Here is a 24,304-nt window from a genome sequence, read left to right on the forward strand (position 1 = left end):
TCCTTTCCTTTCCTTTCCTTTCCTTTTCCTTTCCTTTCCTTTCCTTTCCTTTCCTTTCCTTTCCTTTCCTTTCCTTTCCTTTCCTTTCCTTTCCTGAAACTTTCCTGAAACTTTCCTGAAACTTTCCTGAAACTTTCCTTTCCTGAAACTTTCCTGTTTCCTGAAACTTTCCTTTCCTTTCCTGAAACTTTCCTTTCCTGAAACTTTCCTTTCCTGAAACTTTCCTTTCCTTTCCTTTCCTTTCCTTTCCTTTCCTTTCCTTTCCTTTCCTTTCCTTTCCTTTTCCTTTTCCTTTCCTTTCTTTCCTTTCCTTTCCTTTCCTTTCCTTCCCTTTCCTTTCCTTTCCTTTCCTTTCCTTTCCTTTCCTTTCCTTTCCTTTCCTTTCCTTTCCTTTCCTTTCCTTTCCTTTCCTGCACTTTCCTGCACTTTCCTTTCCTTTCCTGCACTTTCCTTTCCTGCACTTTCCTTTTCCTTTCCTTTCCTGCACTTTCCTTTCCTTTCCTTTCCTGCACTTTCCTTTCCTTTCCTGCACTTTCCTTTCCTGCACTTTCCTTTCCTGCACTTTCCTTTCCTGCACTTTCCTTTCCTTTCCTGCACTTTCCTTTCCTGCACTTTCCTTTCCTGCACTTTCCTTTCCTGCACTTTCCTTTCCTGCCACTTTCCTTTCCTTTCCTGCACTTTTCCTTTCCTGCACTTTCCTTTCCTGCACTTTCCTTTCCTGCCACTTTCCTGCACTTTCCTTTCCTTTCCTGCACTTTCCTGCACTTTCCTTTCCTTTCCTGCACTTTCCTTTCCTGCACTTTCCTTTCCTTTCCTGCACTTTCCTTTCTGCACTTTCCTTTCCTTTCCTGCACTTTCCTTTCCTGCACTTTCCTTTCCTGCACTTTCCTTTCCTGCACTTTTCTGCACTTTCCTTTCCTTTCCTGCACTTTCCTGCACTTTCCTTTCCTTTTCCTTTTCCTTTTCCTTTTCCTTTTCCTTTTCCTTTTCCTTTTCCTTTTCCTTTTCCTTTCCTTTCCCTTTCCCTTTCCCTATGATTTTCTTTTCAGGTGTTGTTATAAAGGATGTTATAATCAACAATTACAAAAATAATGCAATTAAAAATTAAATAATATCTGAATTCTGGACACTGATTCATATAAGGATCCTGTAGACCAAGATTATCTTTTCCAATTCTAATTTTTGCATGCAAGAAAAATCACAATTTAGTTTTGAATCAGGAGCTGTAGGAGGAATAATCAAAACTTTGCTTATTTTTAATATAATCACAATATTTTGAAGATACAAGAGTACATGTATGGAACATGCATGTACAAATACAGAAATAAAACGCCTTTTAAGGTAGAGAGAATTATTTCTGTATGTTAACTCCTTCATTATGTCTCTCACATTGGCTGTTGTTAACATTGCTTGGATTTCCTATTCCTGAAATTCTTAGCAATCATGACTCTTAAAATATTTTTTTAGCTTACATCATGAAAATACGTGTTGTTATTTTATTTACTTTAACTAAAAAAATGTAGCGCACACTGAAATAAATCCAGTGATGATTATTCTGGAGGTACAGTGTAAGAAGGGCCACTAAGCACACACATATTTAGTGTTTCAAGCCTCAGACCAAAGTTAATGGTGCATATAAATAATTATTTGTGCAATAAACCCATAATCCATATGCCCACTCTATGAAAATTATATGTAAAAGGCAGGTAAAGTCACAGAGATTGACTTTGCATAGTTCTGAAACACCTGGACAGGGAGGGTGAGCTTGAGTCCTCTGGACTGCTGTCCACAAAAGAGAGAAGGAACCAACAAAATGCAGCAGCATCTCTCAAAAAAAACCCACTTTGATGATTTTTTTTATTTTTTTTAACAGGAAAGTATCCCACCATCTCTATTCTGGAAAAGGCCAGATAGAGTTTTATGCATTTTTGAACCCTATTCAGAATTTAGGCTTTGGGAGAAGCAGCTCAGGTCATGGCTCCCTGGCTCCCTCCTGCCCTTTTTTAATCTTTCTGGAGGTTCCAGCATGATCCAGCTTTCATCAGTTGTAGCTGTTCTGCACAGGGACAATTTTCAAACGTGTTCCCGGGGATACAGTCTCATCATAATTTCTCCAGATATGTTGTAGGCAGCTTTCCTGAGGACTGTATGTGTCAGGTTGGAAATTGCATTCACCCACAGCTATTTTTGTGTGGCTGCTCCTGCATACAAACTTCTCCATGAAAATATTTTGCATGCTCAAACAGAACCTCCTGAAAATCCGAATAACACAAAAATATATATGTGAAATTTGTGTAGCTTCAAGGGAGAAGAGTGTATTATCCGGCCTGAAAGTAAATTTTGGCAGTCTGAATATATCTTTTTTCCTTGGGAAGCTCTAAGCAGTGAGAAGCAGAACTGAGTTTGTGGCGACATTACACCTAAACCATAGCGGGACTTGTATCAAGACATTGAACCATCGAACATGTTGACAAAAATATGACAGCAAAAATCTTATGAGGAAGCCAGAGAGGGACAATTCATCAGGAACTGGAGTGACAGGACAAGGGGGAATGGCTTCAAACTGGAACGGGGGGGGGAAAACAGGTTAGATTTGAGAAAGAAATTTTTTTACTGTGAGGTTGGTGAGGGGCCCTGGCACAGGATGGAATTCCCAGAACAGCTGTGGCTGTCCCTGGATCCCTGGAATGTTCAGTTCCAGGTTGGACACTGGGGTTGGAGCAGCCTGGGACAGTGGGAGGTGTCCCTGCCATGGCAGGGGTGGGCACTGGGTGGGATTTAAGGTCCCTTCCAACAAAACCACTTTGTGATTCTGTGATTCTTACATAAAAATGCTTCACATGTCTGAACTGCCTTTGTGACAGTCTGCTTCCTATGCAGACGAGGATGTAAGGAGAGTGTTTTCTGTCTTGGGGCCACAGGAGCAGGAGGGGACAGCCTGAGCTGCAGTGTGCTTGCTCTCCACATCTCCAGCTTCATTATTTCACTGAGCACACTGATGAACTGTAATTGTTTCCTGGCTCCCGTTGGTAGGAGATCGGGTGACAAAGGGTTTGGAGCACTGCTAGGTTCCTGTTTCTCTCACTGATCTCTATTAGAACAATCATTATGATAATGATTCTAATCCAAGCTTCTGTAATATAACTGAGAAATAAATGCTTCTTGGTTAATATGCCTCAATTAACGGGTCACCCAGTGTAGCTGCAGCAGGTTGCAAGTAGCTTTCAGGATCTGAGCCCAAATGATTATAGGTTTTCTTTCCCTTTTTAGATGAAACGGATTCATAAGCCTTACTCAAATGAATCGCTCTTGTAGTCATTAATTATAGCATACACATGTTAATGACATCATTATCAGGAGATAACATAATGTCCCAAGGACCACGTGCTACAGTTGTTTCCTGTGCAAACAATTGTCCTTGATAACACAGCCTGTCACAAAATGTCAAAAGAAACCACATGGTGTCTCAAAATGATTGTGAAATTATCATGTGTCACAGATATGTGTATCATAAAAAATACCATCACAACAGAATTTTTCATTAGCTCTTGGGTGAGGGATACTGAAGAGAACAAATCATTAAGATCTTGAACATCTCAAGTGCAGTACATAATGCAGCACTGAACTGTTTAAAGCGTATCCTGTGACTGAATTAAAGTGCATTAGTCATGAATTCAGGATATGCACAGTAATAGGCAATATTAAGCACCTTGGGAGATTTATATTTTCTCTTATTTGAAACATAGACAGAAAGGAATTAGTCCTTTTAATATCCTACAGTTTAGTTCTCCTTTAGCACCTCCCTTTTAACTTGAATGAGGATTGGGTATTAAGACTGTGAGAAACTTGTCAGTGTAACTCTTATTTTAGCAAATTAAATCCTGCTCAAGTGAAAGTCAATGCCAAAGTTCCTCAAGACCTCTGTGGGAACAGAATTTCAATCATGGGGCCTCATTTGAGCAATCTCATTTTCATCCTTTCCAAGATGCAGCAAAGCCATCAAGCCCCTGGCCAGCCTGTGGGTTTTGCTGCTGACAGAATAGCAGAGCTATTCACTAAGAAGGACTGAACTCCCCTTTTTGCCGTCCATGGATTTTGGCAGTGTTACCATCTTCTGCAGTCTTCCTCCTGAACTCAAGAGGTGATTTATTGAGCTCTATATTTTTGGTTTTCCCATTTTTCTTTCACCACTGAACTGAAAAACATGATTATTCTCCAGCTGGAAGGAAGCTGTGCAAAATCGTGTCCCAGAACCACAGGGTTCTGCAAGCACAGAAAGGTGGAACAGTTCTCCCCAGGACACCAAAGGCTGCTTCTTACAGAGATGTCAGAAGTTTTCCTCCTCCAGGGCTGCCTCCTCTGTAGGGTTGTGTGGGGCCTGCTGGCAAACAGCTCCCTCAAAGAGCCATCAATACCCTCATCTCCAGAGCTGTGCTTTTTGTGACCCACAAGGCTCTGTTTTCAGATGCTCTGATGATAACAGTAATACTGCTTTAGTCATGCAGTAATTAGCAATTTACTATTTAGCCATCAGCAGCAAGGCAGGCAAAAGGAGATACCCAAATTATTCTCCTCCATCAAGATTCTGTCCCTGTGCCCCTGTGCTCAGGTGAGAGCTCACCTGCAGAGCTGCCCCAGCTCTGGATCCCAGCACAGGGAGGATGTGGAGCTGCTGGAGAGAGCCCAGAGGAGGCAGCAGGATGAGCAGAGGGATGGAGCAGCTGTGCTGGGAGGAAAGGCTGGCAGAGCTGGCATTGTTCACCTGCACAGGAGAAGCTTTGGGCTGAGCTCAGGGTGGCCTTGCAGGGCCTGGAGGAGCTGCAGGAAACATGGAGAGAGACAATTGCCAAGGGATGGAGGGACAGGACACAGGGAATGGCTTCCCACTGAAAGACAGTAGGGTTAGATTAGATCTTAGGTAGAAATTCTTTCCTGTGATGGGGGTGAAACACTGGTATAAGTTGCCCAGAGATTTTGTGGCTGCCCCTGGATCCCTGACAGTGTCCAAAGCCAGGCTGGACACTGGGGCTTGGAGCAGCCTGGGACAGTGGAAGGTGTCCCTGCCCATGGCAGGGGTGGGAATGAGAAGATCTTTAAAGTCCCTTCCAACCCAAACCATTCTATAATTCAATGATAATTTCAAAAGCTGTGTGTTCCTGATGCTCCTGTTCCTTTATACGAAAGGTTCACGTGAGACAATCAGCCTTCCTGCAGCAAGCCTAAGAGAGCTGGCATGCAAATATTTTAGAAAATTTAAAGCTGAAAGTCTCTAAAGTAATATCTCAATTTATATGTTTGGACTTTGTGGTTCTAAGTGATCCCCAAGAAGAAAGAGAAAACCATCTCAGAGTCTGCTTTTGAATTATATCTTTTCTTACTAGTAATAATGACATGGGAATTCTTGACAGATGACCTGGTTTAAACACTTCCTGAGAGGATTCAACAACATTAAGATAAGGATTCTGATTCCTCACTTTTTTCACCTGGAGTTCCAAACCTTCCAGTGCTCTCTACACAACTCATTATTCAGGTTTACAGTGTTGCAGTTACCAGCTTGCTCAGCCCTGGTACACACAATAAATTATCAGTAACCCTTTTTTCACCTCTTTGCCTCAAATTTCCATTCCTGTAAAGAACACCATCTAATTAAACAGCACAACAGGGGCCTTCTCAGGCAGGAGGGGGGGATGCTTCATGACATCACCAGAATTTATACTGGCAAAATCTGAGGCAAGAAAGAGCCTGGAGACAGAAGAAGAGCCTGGAGACAGAAGAGACCAGTGAGATTTATGAGATTGGCAGAGCTGGCAATAGAAATTGGAAGAGTTACTGGAGCTGTCAGCAACTTTGCAATCTTTGTGATGGAAAATCCAATGATTATTATTTGTTAGCAGTGGTATTAAAAATGTATTTAGCTGACAGAGGGCTGAGAAGGCTTTTCATCAGTGCTGCAGATTTGGTTGCATTTATATATACATATATAAATTATTTTACAGTTTCACAAGAGTTCAGCTTCTTAACAAGCTGGGGTTTTTTTAAGACCAATTCTGGGCACTCTGTTGATGCTGCTCATACAGAACAACAGAGGCAAGTGCATAGCATAAATATAGGAGCATTTCAGGAACCACACACTTCAAGATGCTTCCAAGTTATCCTTGGAAAGCCTTTATGAAGTATGAGTTTAAATATATGAAATTACCTCAAAAGCCAGCAAACACACCCCATATCTCATCTGAGGAATAATTTACTCTGTAGACAATCAGGGTATATTTTTAGGAAGACTTCAGTTGCACTCAGAGAAGTTCAGCAATTCTGCAAAGAATTCTGCACTTGAACACTTAAAAATAAGTGAAGGTACACAACATCTGTCAAAGAAGGTGGGAGGTAGCAGTCTAGAAATCCTTAATTTTGCCACAGCAAGTGTAAAATGAGAGTATCCAATGTGGCATTCTACAAGTGCTAGCCATAGGACTTCTTTTGATTTCATTTACTATTTTCTAATCCAGTGTATGATCAAAAATAAGGCAAAAATAGAAGTAGCATCATTCACCAATTTCATAACCCTCAGCACTGTGTAGCCCCGCTACTAAAGAAGAATTTATCTTGTGTGAAAAATGTTTGTGTAACTAAACAGTGTATCATCAAATATGATCACAACAGTCCCACTGGAGACTTCTTGGATGTCTCAGTTATTGAAATTTTGGATGCTTGAGTTTGCCATTTTTGCTTTTTTTTTTCTTTATAATCTCTATAAATTAATCCAGAGGAGATATACTATTATTCATATATTTAAATTTTTGCATACTTTATAAGGCAGCCGGTAGGTCAGAGATTTGATTGGAGGTCTTTTCCAACCTAAATGATCGTGATGCAGTACAGTGTCAGCAGTTACTTCTGAAAATAGACTTCTGCAATTCAAGTTGCAGGATCCCATAGTAAAGGAAGATGGAAGAAACTTGTTCAGACAATTGTCGCATCTGGAAACTCGGACAAAGCAGCCTGGTTGAACAGTCCCCCATTTTCTGTCCTAGGAACTGAGAGGGCAAAAACTGATGTCCACAGCATGGTCTGAAGTTTTTCAGTGTTATCAATGACCCATTTATTAGGGGGAAAAGAAGGGGAAAAAAAATAATTTGGGCCGGAGAAACAATGTGCTTTTATCACCCTTTTCTTTGCACAAGTGGTTGAAATGCTGGGAATCCACCAGGTTTGTCCCAGTTTGGGGTTGGAGTTGCAGCTGCTTTGACAGTGGCAGCATTTTCCTTTTCAGCCCATTCATATCCAGTTATTAGTTTGGCATCCTGCTGATACTGTTATTGCTTCGATTTGTTTTATCTTGCTGGTAAGGAAATTTTAAAAGTCACATAATTTTCCAGCATTTTCCACTGTGAATTCCCAGTGAAACACTGTGGGACAAAGGTGTAGCACTTCAACAACGAGGGATTTTTCACACTAAATTCCAAAGAACAGACAGGTTTTCCCCCAGTTAAAAGAGAGCATAAGTACAGGAGCTTCTCAAGATTAAATCTCAGGATGTTTTTTTCCCAGGGTCTTAGGTAACATGATAAATTTTTAATTAGAGCTACAGAAAAGGGGTTGGTCAGAGCAATTATTTACAAAGGAGGAGCAGAATGGATATACAACGTGAGACCATCCTGCCCATCCCTCCTGCAGTCTCTTTTTAGCAAAAACCAGAAGAATTCATCCATAGGGAAAGTCATTAAAGAAGAAGCTGACTAGAAGATAACTAGACATTAGCAACAGCTTTGCTCCGTTATGAATAAGGAAGTTTCTACCTTTGATTCAATAACACCATACCCTTTTGTTTGGTATTTCATTTTTCAAAGCTATTCTTTCAGTTCCTCACTGAATTAAAAAGATGGGAATGTATTCCTAGGTGACCACCAGGAAATCCATGTCCCTTGGAGTGGTTTTAGATTGAATGCATTTGGGTGATTTTGCAAGTATTATTTGGCTGGGAAAAAAAAAGACTCCGTTTTGAGAATTCTCATGAATTTGCATAGCTTTTTCTTATTTTTTTTTTCCTTTTCTGCCAGAATTTGCATTTTGAAGATGTTGTGAACATGTTGGCCTGATTTTTGAATGCTGAACTAATAAAACCTCCTCAGAAATGCCTTTTGTCAAAGAGATCACATTCTCATAAAAAGTTTTGGGTCAATGAAGTCAGCTGTTCTCTAAAAATAAAATAATTTACAGTCCAGAGCCCCAACAGGAGTGATTCTAAAAACCTTTCTTCTAACTTACAAGAAACTCTAAAATGTATCCTAGATAAAGCAATAAAACTTAAACATAAAATCCCGCTGGGGATGTGACTAATAAGGCTGTTATACAATGTATAAACTCCCACTATACCTTTGTGATTATTCTTTTTATAACGAAATATAATTTAAAACCCTCAAAAAAAAAAAAAAGCAAAAAAAAAAACCAGAATGACCAATTCAGTCCTTAAACCCCCTGGATCCTGGATTTCCTCAGGCCAAATGAAGATAATTTAATAATTTAGGTACAAAGCTTAGATATAAACACAGCTTTTGTGTTTGTGTGTTTCAAGGATCTGATTAATAAAGAAACATTTGACAATCTGATGTTAAAAAAAAAATCAAAGAAGCATTTTCATATTGCCCTTGTAACCAGCTGCTTCATTTATCACACTCAGCATTTGTCATCTACAATATGTCAAACCTTGCTTGGAAACATGACTTTCTTCTTCCTTTTCTGGTGGTTACATTATCAGCAGTGCCACTTTGGCCTCTGCTTTTGGGCACGCGGAAGAGGTAATAGGAGTTTCTATTCCCCTGAAACACAATTTAGAGGGGAAAAAAAATTATAAACCAAGTCCTTTGAACTCCTTGTAACGTGGGAAGGGACCGTGGAGGAAAGTGACCCCCAGCCCTGTGCCACACTCTGTCCAGGAGATGGATGGCTATAATTTAGTCCTGCCTCAAACACGAGTATTTATGGTGCCTCCCCTTGGCTGAGGGGTAAAAATGGTCTCCAGAGAAACAGAAACATTTCTTTTTAAGAGCATATTGGAAACAGGGACACGTGGGGCAGCTGAAAGTCAAGGGAAGGACATGATGAGGGTTGCTTTGTCCTCTTTTTTTTTTTTTTTTTTTTTTTTCCCAGATAATAAAATAATTCTCCTTGTTTGCCCTTGTGGAAAATATTTACTGTTTTTTCCCCATTTTTTACTCACTCACACACACGTGCCTGTGCACGTGCAGGCACAAAAACACCTTGACCTAAGTTACAGAGGTGATAAATCTCTAGAGCCCCTGTACAGCAAAGTACTGTCAACATCGGCGCTGTAAAATTTAGCCTTAAAACTTATTTTCAGCTATTCTCTAGCTCACAGCTGGATTAGCACATTGGCAGCTCTGAATGAGACAAAATAACTATAATCCAGGTTCAAATTAGGGTCCTCTTCCTCTGGTCTCAGACATTTGGGCACTGGAGCCAAATTATCAGCCACTGCTTTTGCCTGGAAGTATTAACTGTTCAGTAGAACAGTCCTAAAATACTCAGCACACAAGGCCTAGAATTCAGATTTGATAAAACACTGCAAAGACACAATAACAAGGAATGTAGAAATCACAAATTCCCAATGAAGGTCCCTAATTTTAGATTTCATAAAAGTGAGAGGGTTTTTTGGGGGGGGGAGGGGTGTTTCTTTTTCTTTCTCTTTTTTTTTTTTTTTTTCTGTAAGAGCTGCTTCTAATTTATGGGTGATTGCATCTCAAAAAGTATTACATGTAGTATCTTTGCTTTATAAATATTGTGTTCCTCTAAGCCCTCTTTGTTTCTCTTTGCTAGTAATTCTCTCTGTCCATGAGACAGGTATTAAAAATTTGTAAAACACACTAGTTACCCATCAGCTTTTCCTAGGCTGTGAGCCTTTAAGATGGTTCCCCACTCTTCTGGAAATTTTCTGCTTTTATTGAGATTTGCTTTTTATCTAGAAACTCATGGTGTGCTGAGTAAAAGTAGAAACTAGACCATATAGAGGAAAAGAAAAGATTAAATAGACTGAGAATTAAGGGTTTGGTTTTGCAGAAACAAGCTGACCAAGGTGGTCAGACCATTCCCAAACTATTCCCAGATGGTCTGGCTAAAAAGAGGCAGAATTTTTACTGGATAAACCAGATAAAATTAAAATAAACATCTTCAGAGCTTTTTACTAGGATCTTATTCTCCCTCATTGACTCTCCTTTCTTGGGATTGCAGCATTTATTCACATTCCAAATCTCCCTAGTTAAGAGAACGTGGAGTTTGAGATCAGACCTTTAGCACTTGATTTCCCTGATTTTAAGCTGGACTTCTGAAGATTGGCTGCAAAAGTCTGATCATCTCCCCCTGGGGCCCTTTTATCATCAATAAAGGTGCTTTACCATCAAGAAAGTGTTTATTGTATTTAAGGCAAGACCAGTGACCTTCTGGAAGGCCTTTTTTTGGTTCCCTCAATGTCCGCTACAGAAACAGTCCTTAATTTTAACCACCAGTTGTGGTGAACCACTGATGGGTTTTATAACCATGCTTGATCCCTGTGCCCAGGTGAACACTTTTGGATATTCATCCAATGCAAAAACACCTCTCTGTCAGTGTTAATATGCAGAAAATATATATATTTGTGTTGGTTATGCTAATAAATTCATATAGAGAATGGCTGCTAAATATAGAGAGAGTTGTGTCTTGCTGATTTAAATACATTTGAGTCTGTTCCTGTCATCGCAGTATCAGATGATATTGGTCTAGCTGCAACTATGTAGAAAATAAAATTATAATTCCATCTGAACAGCTAGAGGAGGCTGGTTCTACCAGATCCCTCTTTCTTATACATCAGCAGATAGCATTTCATGGCTTTTTAGCTCAGAACTGAGCTGTTATAGACCCAGGTCACCGTGCTTAAAAGTATATTTACTTGCATGAGTGAGCAGTGAATGAAAACCATTAATGTCCCAGCATGCCTCGCTCCCCAATACTCATTTTTGTTGGAGCCAGAGTTTCGTCGTGTGTTTCTGCTTCATTTAAACCTGTCAATACCCCAATTAGTGTTTGCTTCTCTTCCCTAGGGAGGGACATTTACACATGTCACTTCACAGCCTCCAAAATCTAAAAGACTTACAGGAGCTGCTGGGTCATAAAATAAAGCCTGATTTAAGCTTGTGCTTTCCAGTGACTTTCTGCCTTTTATTTATTTTTTTTTTTCATTCAAACTTGTAAACTGTTCAGGTGATTTTAAAGAAAGGACACAAACGGAGAGTTTAAAGCATAAAAACCTGTCTAAAAAAAAACCACAAAGACCCCACTCTCCTATGGGATTCCACAGTCTCTGTTTTTAACTGATTTGCATTCAGTAAGTCACCAAAAATTAGAGCGCTGTGTTTTACAATTATGATAGCAGTAACCCTCTCATTTCACATTAAAACTTGATGCCATCTTGATGGCAGACTGAATTCAATTTAAGATCAAAGCACTGAAGAAGTTATCTAAAATTATGTATTGCTAGTTTTAACTATTAAACATTCCTGCTCTTTCCAGCCTGGCTTTTGTAACAGGCTAATGAAAGATCATAATTGATTTGGAATAGAAAGTGGCCCCAGGAATTTATAATTACTGAAGACATGTTTCTGGTGTTAATTTTTAGGCATCCACACTTCCCAACAATGCCAATAATGGGAAAACTAACGTTGACCATAAATTTCTTCTGTGGGAAGATGGTCTTTGTCTAAGTCTTCATTAAATCACAATTAGGCAATAGAATGTTTTTTTGATCACTAATTTTTGGTTTGACTTTGATGAGACTGATTTCCCAGTGCCTCGTGTGAGTTCCCACAGTTTGTAACTAATTTCCACAGGCTTTTACTACAGCTGACTGCAGGGGACAAAGCTGCCAGCTTATCATCATCCCCCATTCCCCTCCCCTTGGTTAGCGGGAAGAGCAGTTGCACAAAATGTGAATTTAAGCTGTGTGGCAAAGCAAGAGAAAGTCACATTCATTTCAGAACCACGCCAAAGTTAAAGGAAACACCAAGAAACCTCAGCAGCTGCTGGTCTCATGTGTATGAATTGAAGCCATCAGTTTGCACTGTACAAACACAGAACTAACGCAAGTAAAGACCTTGGGAAGAGGAAAGAATTGCCTTTGTGATTTGAGGGAAAAACCCTTTTTTATTTTATTAATGTGTCTTTTGGTTAAAATTCATAGTTGTCATGCAAAATAAATCAACTTCTCTTCCTCTAATGTGACCTGAAACCACTTCTGAGTGAATAAGAAATGAGCCCTAAATGTTCACAGCCTTTGCCTTGACACATTCAATCAGATCAGGAGGAGCTGGTGGAGCTGCCAAGGACTCAAGACATCATTGTCGTTTTATTCAAGCTCAGCATCAAACCAGGCCCGTGTAAGCCTTGAAACACATGTTGGAATAATATTTATAATCAAAGTAGCTTCCTTTATACCAGGGGAATAGCTGGCTGAAATGGTATTTTAAGATGTACAGGATCCATATTCATTCCCACTCAGTAATTATTTGGTTTTAGAGGTTTTTTTCCCCAAAGATTACCTGGTATGGAAGTCCTAATAATGCAGACTTTACAAACCACTGAGTGTCTTGTTTTGATATGGGATTTTTAATACAAACTTAGGAAGCTGGGACAGGACCTGCCATGTCTGTGTTTAATTTCTCTCTTTTTACACAGCAGTATTGGTTTTTTGTACTTTTCTGTCAGAAAATTATTTTGCTAATAGAACTGCTAGTGAATCTCTTGCCTTTTGTCCAGCAATTCATTCATACAAAAAAGTATAAAAAGCTACTGGTCTTCCTTTTAGGGCAGGTTAGGGGTAGAAAGCAATTTGCTTTATTCAGTTTTATTTAAAAAAATATTTTCAGGAATATATTTATTAATAAATTTTTAGAATTTATTTCCTAACTACTACAGACTCCTGAAACTAAAGCTGAGTAAATAATTCAGTCTGTTGCATGAATTAATCAACTCTTTACTTCTCTCTTCGAATTTCTCGGATTTACATGTTTGAAATTATTTTTCTAATCTGAAACATCAATGGCTATTAATTTCAAAACATTGGCTTTTTAAATTTGAAATTCATGCCATATTGATTACTGGCACAATTCACCCAGAAAGTTTTCTATCTAAGAGTTGCATTGCTTGGACAGCAAATTCTTTACTGATTCCAAGCAATACAATAAAATATTCTATTCTAAAATCACCTTCCTGAAATGATGAAATAATTCAAATCGAATTTTTAAAATATTTATCCTAAGAGAACAGGTCTTTGAGGAGGTTTTCACAACAAATAAACACAAGTAGGTCCCAAATGTGAAGTTAATTTTCAGAATGAGTGAATATTGGTAGAAAAAAAAATGGGATGCTTTTTTGTGTTTACATATTTCTTTGACCCTCCGAGACACAGAATTTGTTTCCTAATTTTGGACATCTCCTGAGAAGGAGGATTAAGAGCATGATTTTCATCTGCTAAACAGGATTGACATTTACTAAGGAACTATGAGTTTAAATTGAAGTGTTTGGGAAATCCTATTGATTTAAAATTCTCTTTTCTTCACCATTTGAATTTCAGAGAGATGTTATTTAAGTAAACCCAAGTGTCTCTTATCACAAAGGGTATACTGAAGTAACAAATTCTAACAAAACTCTGGCTGACTCCTGAAAGTCTACTAAATTTGAAAATAAATTAACAAACACACATATCAACCAATAAAAGTATGATAGCTAGGCTGCCTTAAATATAAGTAATGTATTTGCATGGGCTTTCTCTGCCTGAGCAAAAGTGGATGGAGGAAGAAGGAATTTTTTTAGGGAGGAAAATCCCATTTGTCATGGAGAGAAGGGTGTTCCCTCTGTAGCTGACCAGAATGAAAGGACATCTGAATTTGGCTTAAACGTTAAACTCAAATTTCAGTTCATTTTTTCAATATTTTCTCAATGTTTGCAAGATTAATCTCTCATGGGTAGAGATATTACCCCAAACCAGACAGTTCATGCATGATCCAATGGTGGAGCCATAAATAGGAGAACACTCTGCCAGGACAGAGATCTTCAGCCCAGGAGAATCCCAGAATGGCTTTGGGCTAGAAAGGACCATAATTCTTAAAAAATACTGAGAACTTTAGTCACTCTTACAATCATTTTTGGATGATACATGGATATTTAGTGATTAATTACAAACTGAAAGGGAGATTGTTAATTTGCTTTCTCCAATGTGGCTATTCCCATCTATGAGCTGAGAGACAAAATACCTCCCTCTATACCAGCTCTCTACATAATTCTTTAAATTTATGTGAATTCTTTTCTATTAATTCATAAACATTTATTCTAAAAGGATTCAAAAGTTTCTGATACCCTTCACAAGCTTTCCTCAAATTCCTTTAGTCTTGTTATTCTGAATAATGAGACTGCTCTTTATCAAAGTAATTAAATATTTTCATTTTTATTTGTACTCAGTTCCTGATGAAACGCTCAACAGTAGCAGAGAAAAATAAGCCATAGGAAAGGCCCAGATTCAGTTTTTTTCAAGAGTAGGATAAAAGGTTCCTGTTTCTTCTGAGCCACTTTCACAATTCTTAAGTATAACCCTGAGTACTGAATTTTGCACTTTGATTTTAATGATGAAGTTGTTAATACCATAAAGCATTTGTTATATTAACAAGCAATATAATTCATAATTAATATTATTTTATAATCTAATATTTTTTATGCATTAGTATGGCAATAATATTTAGTTCTATAATAAATAATGGTTTAATAATATGACAATAATGACAGTAATATAATCAAATATTTTAAAATTATTTCTTGCTGGGTTGCCATGAAGAAAGGGGAAAATAATGGGTTGACTTGTGAAAAGCAGCAAATAAATCAGCTTTCCAAAAGAGAGTCCAACTCTAAACAGAGAAAACTCCTGGATTAATGCTGCTGGCAGAGATATGCATACCTTAAAAATGGAAATTGCCATGATTTATAAATTGCAGTTTCTACTTTCTCCAGTTTTGAGCTGCAGATCTCTAACTGTGCCCAGCACCACACAGCTTCAGACAAAGACATGGAGAACCCCAGAGCAAACAGACCTGGAGTAATTTGTCCCATGGTGAAACTATTCCAAAATTGTGGAACATAGCAATATCCATTTCTTGAACCTGCACAGCAACATGTCCTTCCCTTCAAAAATTCTCTTATATAAATGTATATCTATAAATACAATGATGTGTCTGTGTATAAGGCACATTTGAAGAGGTTTAAGGCACAGACACACTTAATATGGCATCTGAATCATCTTGATACATTTCTAAATGCCTTCAATTATTTTTAAGACATCCTAAGAGAATATCTCATGCATATGTAGTGCAGATTTAACTTGCTTATTTACAGTTTTCTAGATTATTTTGTCAGTAAAGAACCAGCATATTTATCTCAGTTATTTGCATCAGTAATTTGATTAAAGATAGTTGGAGGATGAAGAAATATGTTGCCTAAAATATCCTTGGGAATGTGGCTTTGTTACCAGAAATCTTTTGACATAGAGGAAGATAAAAAGAAGAGCTTATGGTTTAGGATCATTTGAGATAAATTGTGAAGAGTAAAAAATCAGCTTTGGAGGAAAGGGAGAAATTTAGCTGTGAGGCATTGCTATGGCAATAAGAAATCTGTGTGGAAGATTATGTGAGGAGAAGGGAAGGATAAGCAGGGATAAAGCTGTATCTGAGGAATAAAGTCATCTTTCTTGACATGTTTTTATGCTGCTATTAAGAAAGTTTGTTGGGGGAAAAAAATGAGCTTTGCAAGGTAGCCTCTGGCTTTTAAAAGCAAGACAGGGAGTTATGGGGTTTGGTTTGGCACTGTCACCCAGCACAGGACCTGAAAGTGAGGCAGCAGTGGCTGGGACAGGCTCCTGGATGTCTGTGGGATTTCAATGCAAGTCCAGATGTCCCATTTTCCGTGTGCTCCTGCTCATGAGGCAGGAGGAGGGTGGAGCTGCCAGGCCAAGGATCACCTGCACGGGATCTCTGTACCTCGTGGGGAGGCACATAGCCCTCACCTCTCATCTCCTGCACGGGCTCAGAACATTTTCACCATCACCAGGGAAACTCCAAATGGGAGATATTGATGGGAAAGAGGACTGCAGCTGTACGGAAAAAACTTCCAGTGTCTTGGGACGCTGGCTGGGAAAAACCTTTAGTTGGCTTAGGAGGTTGGCTGATTTAATTAGGGGACAGGAAATGAGGCTGGAGGAGGAAAATATAAAGGTATAGTGATTAGGGGACAAGAGAACTCGAGGAGGTTGAAGCAGGAAAAAAGAGGGACAGGTGAAGGAGACTGGAGCCTGCTGTGCTGAGGGGAGAGAGATGTGCAGAGGAAGGGACATGTGAAAGGATGGGGACATTGTGGAAGGAAGAAAGGATGTGGCACAAGCTAATGATGGTGATGGCAATGTGGACTCCTTAACAGCCTGGCACACGTTTGAATCGGGTCCCCTATTGAACAAAATGCATTAAAAGGGTGTATGGAACCATTTCAGGAAGAAATTCAGGAATTTCTTCACTGAAAGTGTTTTCAGACACTGTAAGGAGCTGTCCATAGAGATTTAGAGTGCCCACCCCTGGAGGTGTCACCTGGACGTGGCACTCAGTGCTCTGGGCTGGGGACAAGGTGGGGATCGGGCACAGCTGGGACTCCATGGGCTGGGAGAGCTTTTCCAATTTAAATGGTTCTGTGATCTTGCATAGCCCTGGTTGTTTTGGGTTTGGATGAACAAGCAGACGGTCACAAAAAGCCAACTTTCTGGAAGTAACCTCCATGTGGGTACGTGGGCACACACCAGATAAAATTGAGGCCATCTCCATTCTCTGGAATATGCAATCAGACTCATCTTAACTTTCTATTTTGATTATTCATAATTTCTTCTCTTCAAATGCTCTTCTTGGATAAAATTGATGAGTACCTAATACCCAAACAATTAAAGAAGACATACTTCATCACCAGTGCATGTGAAGCCTCCTGCCTCACACAAGACCTTTCTCAGAATTCCTCCTGGAATTAGATCCCCTTGGATCAAACCCATGCCTCCATGGGCCCTGTTAATCTCCAGCTTGGTTTGGTTTGGTTCAGGAAGCCTTTGAACAGAAAAGGCTGCATCCTGACATATTGTCATATCCAAGCATTAACAGCTCTGGCATGTGAAAAGGTCATGCCACCAAGCATTAACATTACAGGCTGGCAATTAAAGTAATTCATTTAAATAAGGGGTTTTATTCTGCTGTGCAGCAACAAACGCAACCTATGCAAGGGGAGAGCCTGGGAAGGCCTCGAATCAGATCCTCTGCCAGTGTCATCTGACTAAAACAGGGACCCAGAGAAGCTCAGATGGAAGGAGTGAGTTGTTCTGATAAGAAGAGACAACCATTCATGCATAAAAATGAGGGACTGGGGCTACTGCAGGAGGCAGCCCCGGAGGCCAAGAGCTTAGGGAGGGGGTTCATTGCTGATGCCTCATATGCTTTAGAAGAGTGGACAGATTCATTCAGAAAGAACAGCTCTGTGTGCTGTCCAGGGCTTCCCAGCTTCTCCTAGGCCTGGACTGAAAGACTCGTGGGCTTTGATTCTTTCTAGAGACAGAAATCCAGATGCCATTCACTGGTGGGCAATCCATGTGGGGAGGAAAGGACAGCAAAGGACACCAAAGAGATCATCCTGTTTCAAAGATGCCTGAGGTGTTTGGGGTTTGCAATAAAACATTCCAAAGTTTTTTTTTTTCTTCTTGTTTGCAGGAAATTTTAATTCCAAAACATGAAAATACTTTAGGTTTAACACTATTCTTGCTAAGAGAGGTTTTTTCCCAACATTAGAATTTAAGCCCTTTTTAAAAGAATGAAGTTGACAGGTATGTCCAAACTGTTCTGCAAATACCTTCTGAGTACAATAAAAATTCCAGTCTAGCTAGGTTTATTGTCAGTTTAATTATACTTTCAGTTCAGCACAGTTCAGCTATGCACTCAACACATCCATGGTCTGTAAGCTACTTGGTGTAGAGCCTTTCTTTTAATTTTGAGCAGCTCCTGCTTTAATTGAGCCCACATTTTGATAGATCATTACTGTCACACACACTGGTAAAACATATAACAGTCAGCAAGTAGGAAGAAGGAAGCAGACATTTTTATCTGTTCTTTATCGTCCACATATCTGAACACTTATTAGTTAAAGTTCATTTATGTGCTGTGAATATTGAATATTGAATTATATTGCGAGTCGCCCTGTGAGCAGCAAAACAAATGAAGACAGGCTTCCTTTGGATTCACACCTTCTATTATCCACTTCTAACTCCTTTGTGCTAAGTTCCCTTTGAGGCCCATCAGTTCTCTTACACAGAAATGAAAATAAAATACTTTTTCACATATATTTCGATCTGGTTGAATATGGACAAGCTGGGTGAGAGACACAGATTGAAAAGCCAACCTTGCATCATCAGATCCTTCAGTTCACTGAGAAACAACCTTGTTGTGTTTTGTTTTGTCTGTTTCTAGTTCCAGCCATGATAACCTCCTACCCAAACACCACCCTGGCAACTCAAGGCCAAAAGAAGGAGATGAGCTGCACGGCACATGGAGAGAAGCCCATCATAGTCCGCTGGGAGAAGGAAGACCGGATCATTAACCCTGAAATGTCCCGTTACCTGGTTTCCACCAAGGAGGTTGGGGATGAAGTGATTTCTACCCTGCAGGTAAGAAAACAAATTTGCCTCCAAATCATCCAGATACGTCAAGGTGTGCTTGGTTTGGTTTTGGTTCATGTGCAGGGCGAGCCTGACAACACCAGAGCTTCAGCACTCGCTCCGTGCATGGCATGGACAGCTGGCAGCAGGAGGAGGAAGAGGAAACTTCTGCAATCCATCCCTAATGAAAAATTCCCTCTTCCCACACTCCAGAGGCAGCAAGAGAGTGAGCCAGGCTCAACTCTCCATTATTTCTGTCTCAGGAGCAGCATGACTCATGCCTTATCCTGTTCTTCCCCCGTTCAGCCTCACCAGACTGCTGATAAACACTTGCAAATATCTGACCCCAAGTTCTGATTTGTGTCACCCTTACCCTCACCAAAATCACTAAACTGGTTTAAGAAAAAAATGCTGCCTTTTTCAAGTGCTCTTCTCCCTCCCTTTCACTGGGTTGGGCTTGTGACACCACTTTATAAAGTCAGGACTCAAAGTGGTATTTTACACATGCTTTTATGAAATCTAAAAGAATCTTTACTCTTTTGCCTCACCCCAAAATCTTCATTATCCATTTTCAGTCACATTTTATCAGGCCCAATGAACTAATTCTCTATCTGTCTGAATTTTAGAGTAACTCTTACGAAAGATTTCTTTCTTTACTGGCCAAAAACTATGTGGGATGATATCCAGTAAAATTGTAGATTTGCTGTCTGTGAGGGACCTTTGCCATTGATTTCTACGAGGAAGAATAAATTCTATGAGAGACTTTGTTTCTTTTAGCATTTTTGCAATACAAAAATATTTAGTTATAGGATTGACCCCTAGGCCTCTCTGCCATCATTCTTCTTGTTGATTTTACTGAGACAACCCTTGGATACACAATATTATTTCTATGTGGAAATATTCTATTCTATGTCCTTCTGTTTGGAAGGCTGGGTCCTGCTTGGAGAGTTTTCTGAAGCAGTTGTGCACAGCAGTGGTGTTCTACACCCATGTGTGTTACATATAAAACCTTTCGCTTCTGAGAGATAAAACACACCAAAAAGCAGAAAGTGGCAGATTAAGGCTGTCTCTGAAGCTTTGAGCTCAGTGCTTTTGCATGATGATGTGATCTTTAGTTGTGTACTCAGCTTTTATTTTTCGTGCAGGACCCCCGCCTCAGTGAGACAGGACTTGGATTTTTGCTGGGGCTGAATTAGGGCTGAGTAATGAATGGCACTGTGTGATGCAAAGCTGTTCTTTGAGACAAAACTTTTCACAGGTGGCCAATAATTGTGTGTTCTTTGTTTTCTGGGCACTCTGCTTGAACCCTTGGGGTCCGATTTGTAGAAGTACTAAGCCCTCCTGGCTGCAGCTGAACTCAGTGGAAGCTGTTATGAACACACGAATGGCTGTTTATTGCTCAGGACTCTGACAGAGGGGGAGAAGGCCCTACATGTCTCAAACTGGGCTCTGGAAATTTTTGTTTCCCCGTCTCCAAGCTCAGCCACACATGCAAGTGAACAGAGCTTGACAAGTTGCCACATCTCAGATGATAACTCTCCAATTTCCTTGCAGCAAGTGGGAAATTAATCCATTTATCCTAACCAGTGGTGACTGAGAATTGTGCTCACATCACCTGGGTTTTGCTGAGGAATAAAGAGCACGTGGAGTTTCCATGGCTCAGCTAATATGTGGCAACTTGTCAAGCAGCCACAAGCGTTGTCATACATCTGCTTCCTTAATTCCCTACATGAAATGGTGGCAATGCTCTTCAAAGTGTCAAGGCTGATGAAAATAAATTCACTCGTGTTTCTGCAATGGGTGAACTCACAGGAAAATGCTGTGAGAAAATGAATGTCTGTTTTCAGGGCACAGTTTGAACAGTGTGCAGTAAATAAATTGCAGAGCAGCACACTGAACAACGAGAAAGAAAAGGTATTTCAAACACCCGCTCATTAAAAAAAAAAATCTTTCTTTCTTGTAGGTTGAATGAAGTAGTGGTCCTGTAGAAAAATATAATTATGATCATGTTTGTAAACATTATATATAGATTTCCTTGCTTTTAGACAACAAATTGAAAAGAAAGACCATGTGAAAGTTTATTATGAGGCACCATGCTGAATGCTACAGGGCTCACCACCAGTGTTTGAACCTTTATTTCCTCCACACAGACTTCAGCCACTTGAGTTATTTTCAGAAATAACCAGAAAAATTTGGAGGCAGCAGGAGGCACCATTTTGTATGGCAAATTTCAGCCAACAGTTAAATACTTGGCAAACTTGCGAGGCACTGGAAACAAGGCTCCTAAGGAGAAGCTGCAGGAATAGGTGGAGCTCCAGCTCCTGACTACACATGTCGAGATGATATTCTGTGTCCTCAGCCCAGGTGCTGCTGGCTTTGATAATTTCAGCATTTGGGAAACTTTCCTATGCAAATGTATGTTTGCAACCTGCAATATCTATTTATTGCTGTCAAGGAGAACAGTCTGTGCGATTTTTTTTGCGCCACACAGACAAGCTGTTGGTTTATTTTCTCTGCATGCTGTTCAATCCATCACCTCTTTTCCAACCTCCTATAGATTCTGCCAACTGTGCGTGAAGATTCTGGCTTCTTCTCCTGCCACGCCATCAATTCTTATGGGGAGGATCGTGGAATAATTCAGCTCACTGTGCAAGGTAGGGAGAGGACAACGCAAGGTAAAAAACCCCAGAGCTACTGTAGGACAGGAAGTGTAGAAATCTGCTGGGGGAGGGAGGTTCTGATTCCTAATTAAATGTCTTCCTCATTGTCAGAGAAATGAGGAGCTGCATTAATGTTCTCAGTCCTCCATCTTCCAGCATCACAGATTACATGAAAAGAAAATATAAGCTTGAGTCCTTCTAGATCTGTACAAATTAATTAGATTTTTTTTTTTCCTTAACCACATTAGTTGACAATTGCCAAAGATACTTAGAACTAATATCTTCAGTAAGGACTGTGGATATGGAGGATTGAGGGAGAGCAGGTTTCATTTGATTTTAAAGAACAAATGTGTTTCAAACCCAGGTCTGAAATAAAGCAAAAGTGATCTCGCTTCATCTCTAGAGAAATGTTAAACCTACTGTGGAACTTAAAGCAAAATATTTCAAGTTTAATTAGTCCAAATAAATTGTGAGCAGTTTGCACAATCCAAACTCCAGGAATTCATGTTGCCTGGGGCTGGGGATCGCCTCCCACAGGGCAGAAACAGCAAGTCCTGGAGAGGTGACAATATTTGAGATGCAGGGCCGAGACAGGACTCGGCCACTGGCCACTGCTTGTTCCCATGTGGTGCTGGTTCCTCTTGTGGTGCTGGTTCCTCTTGTGCCTCTCTGAGCGTGCACACAACAAATTCCTACAACCTGCAGATTTCTCTCTCCCTGTCCTTGATTCCATGTAGCAGCAGATTCCAGAAGATGCCTACGGCAGTCCTGTTGAAAAATTCAGTTGGAGTTTGGGGACAGGTTCCACTGCTCATCTAAGCTGCCATGACAATTTAAAGGGACATTAGAATGGGTCTAGGTGCTGGTTATTTACAACATTGACTTTAGAGGCAGAAGGAGCTTTTAGAGTGATTTTATAAAATTATTCCGTTACTAAATTAAGACTTTTAAGAACGTTCAAAGAGGCAAATTTTACTCTCTCTCCCAACCAAATGTAGCCCTTTTGAGACTAGTAGTCATATTTCTACAATCATGTTTTGAGTAAAATCACTGATAGAGGTATCAGGAAAATGTGGTTGAACATCTTTCCTGGAATAGAAGTCCAAGTTGGAGTGATTTTAGGGAAACACAACAAAGAAGGTTAAAGAGGAGTCAGTATTCAAGATTACACCAGTGACTCCGAGTTGAGAAGCGCTGATACTTCCAGCAGGTGATTAAAAGGATCAGGGTCCCCACGAGTGCCCAAAGAAATGCCAGGAAGGCTGAGCCAGCACCACACTTGTTGGTGTGGCCCTGTGAAAGAGGATGGGGTCTGTTCTGAGCAGAGCCGTGTGTGTGTGTGTTTTCCCAGAACCCCCTGACCCCCCTGAGATAGAGATCCGGGAGGTGAGAGCTCGGAGCATCGCCCTCAGGTGGACCATGGGCTTTGATGGCAACAGCCCCATCACCGGCTACGACATCGAGTGCAAGAACAAGTCAGGTAAGGAACAATCTCAGTAATTCCAGTTGCTGGTCATTCCTCACTGGTTTGTGTTGTAAAAGGTAATTCATAAATTGAAACTGCCTGTTGGAATTTTTTATCATGGTTTGTTTAGTCTTCCACAGGAAGATTTGTCTTCATTTGTTGTCCTTTTTGGTTTTTTTTGTTTTGCGGTAAAGACACTAAATTTAGCAACTGCTGCTTTTCCCTTTTACCACTCCATGCTAGATTTACTGAGGCAAAAATTTTGTGATGTTTTCATTAGTAGATAAAATATTTTCAAGGGTATTGGATCATCAGTCATTATTTTAGCCCTGGCTTTGTAAATGAAATAAAAAATGTACAGGAGAGATTGATAACGTACCTGAAAGATGAGGAGTTGAAATTCTCCACTGAAGCTGAAGTCAGGTATCGCAGGTTTGGAGATGTAGATTGGGCAAGGATGCCTTCAAGGGATATGAATGCCTAAACGTTTCTGGGCTCTGTTTTGTTGTTGCTGTTGTTTTTATTGTTTTCCTTTCGTTCCAACCACCCACCTGCTCCAGACAAGCTTTTGAGAGTCATTCTTGCCTGACTGACTCCTTTCTCACACAAAAACATCTCCTGTATTTCTTAAATGCAAGAATAACTATGTAAGAATGATGTAACTCAGCACAACCCCATTTAGCATGACTGAGATGCTTCCCTTCTGTTGAAGCAGTGACAAGAAGGAACTTCAGAGCTCTAAAACATCTTTGTTAGATTTAGTTTGATGTTTTCAAGTGATAATGCAGAATGCGTGCAAAGATTAAGTGGAGGTCACCATTAACTTGCACTGAAAAATTATTTCTCTCTAATGTGGTATGATAAATCAAGAGCAAGACAGCAAAAGAAGAAAATATCAAGACACAATATATTCATAAAGGTTAAAAAATTAAAGAACGGAAAAGAAGTGGGCACCACAATTGATGTAAAAGAAAATATTTCTTTTCATCTGAAGACAAATACTGTAGGTCATGTCCTAACAAGAGCAGATTATCTTCTTACTGCAAACAGAAGAAGTGTCATTTTTTAGAATCTGAGGCTGAATGTTTGGAGAAACTCGGATCAGGTCTTTAATGAATTCTTGCATACGAATTTTGTCATTAATTAAGTGGCTGAGAATATGATTAACGAAAGATGGTTAATGGAGAACTTGCATGGGGTGGTTGAGGGAATTTTTTTTAAAAAAAGAGGAAGAATTAAGAAAACTTCTCAGTTTCCAGGTATTAAAGGGGTGGGACAAAATTTAGATTATGTATTCAAGGAACATCCTGCCAAGACAGAGCGAAGCTGTAAACTGCACAGCCGCGCTTTTTGAGAATTTTCCACCTCTGCTGCCTTTCCTGAGGACTCAGGAATGAGTTTAGGTCAGATGCACCA

The 24,304-nt window shown here is 39.9% G+C and overlaps 1 protein-coding gene across 2 annotated transcripts in view; it reads left to right on the top strand.

The window, feature by feature from the left end:
* DSCAM (DS cell adhesion molecule) overlaps positions 1-24,304 on the top strand; it is a 365,785-nt gene that overhangs the window by 239,268 nt on the left and 102,213 nt on the right. For both annotated transcript variants that reach the window (XM_062515218.1, XM_062515217.1), the window contains exons 10-12: positions 18,576-18,772; positions 21,321-21,417; positions 22,775-22,903. In XM_062515218.1, the coding sequence (XP_062371202.1) occupies positions 18,576-18,772; positions 21,321-21,417; positions 22,775-22,903 (423 nt within the window). The remainder of the gene's footprint in view (positions 1-18,575; positions 18,773-21,320; positions 21,418-22,774; positions 22,904-24,304) is intronic.

Source organism: Cinclus cinclus, chromosome 2 (genome assembly GCF_963662255.1).
Source record: "Cinclus cinclus chromosome 2, bCinCin1.1, whole genome shotgun sequence".
In the NCBI taxonomy this organism is placed as follows: Eukaryota; Metazoa; Chordata; class Aves; order Passeriformes; family Cinclidae; genus Cinclus; species Cinclus cinclus.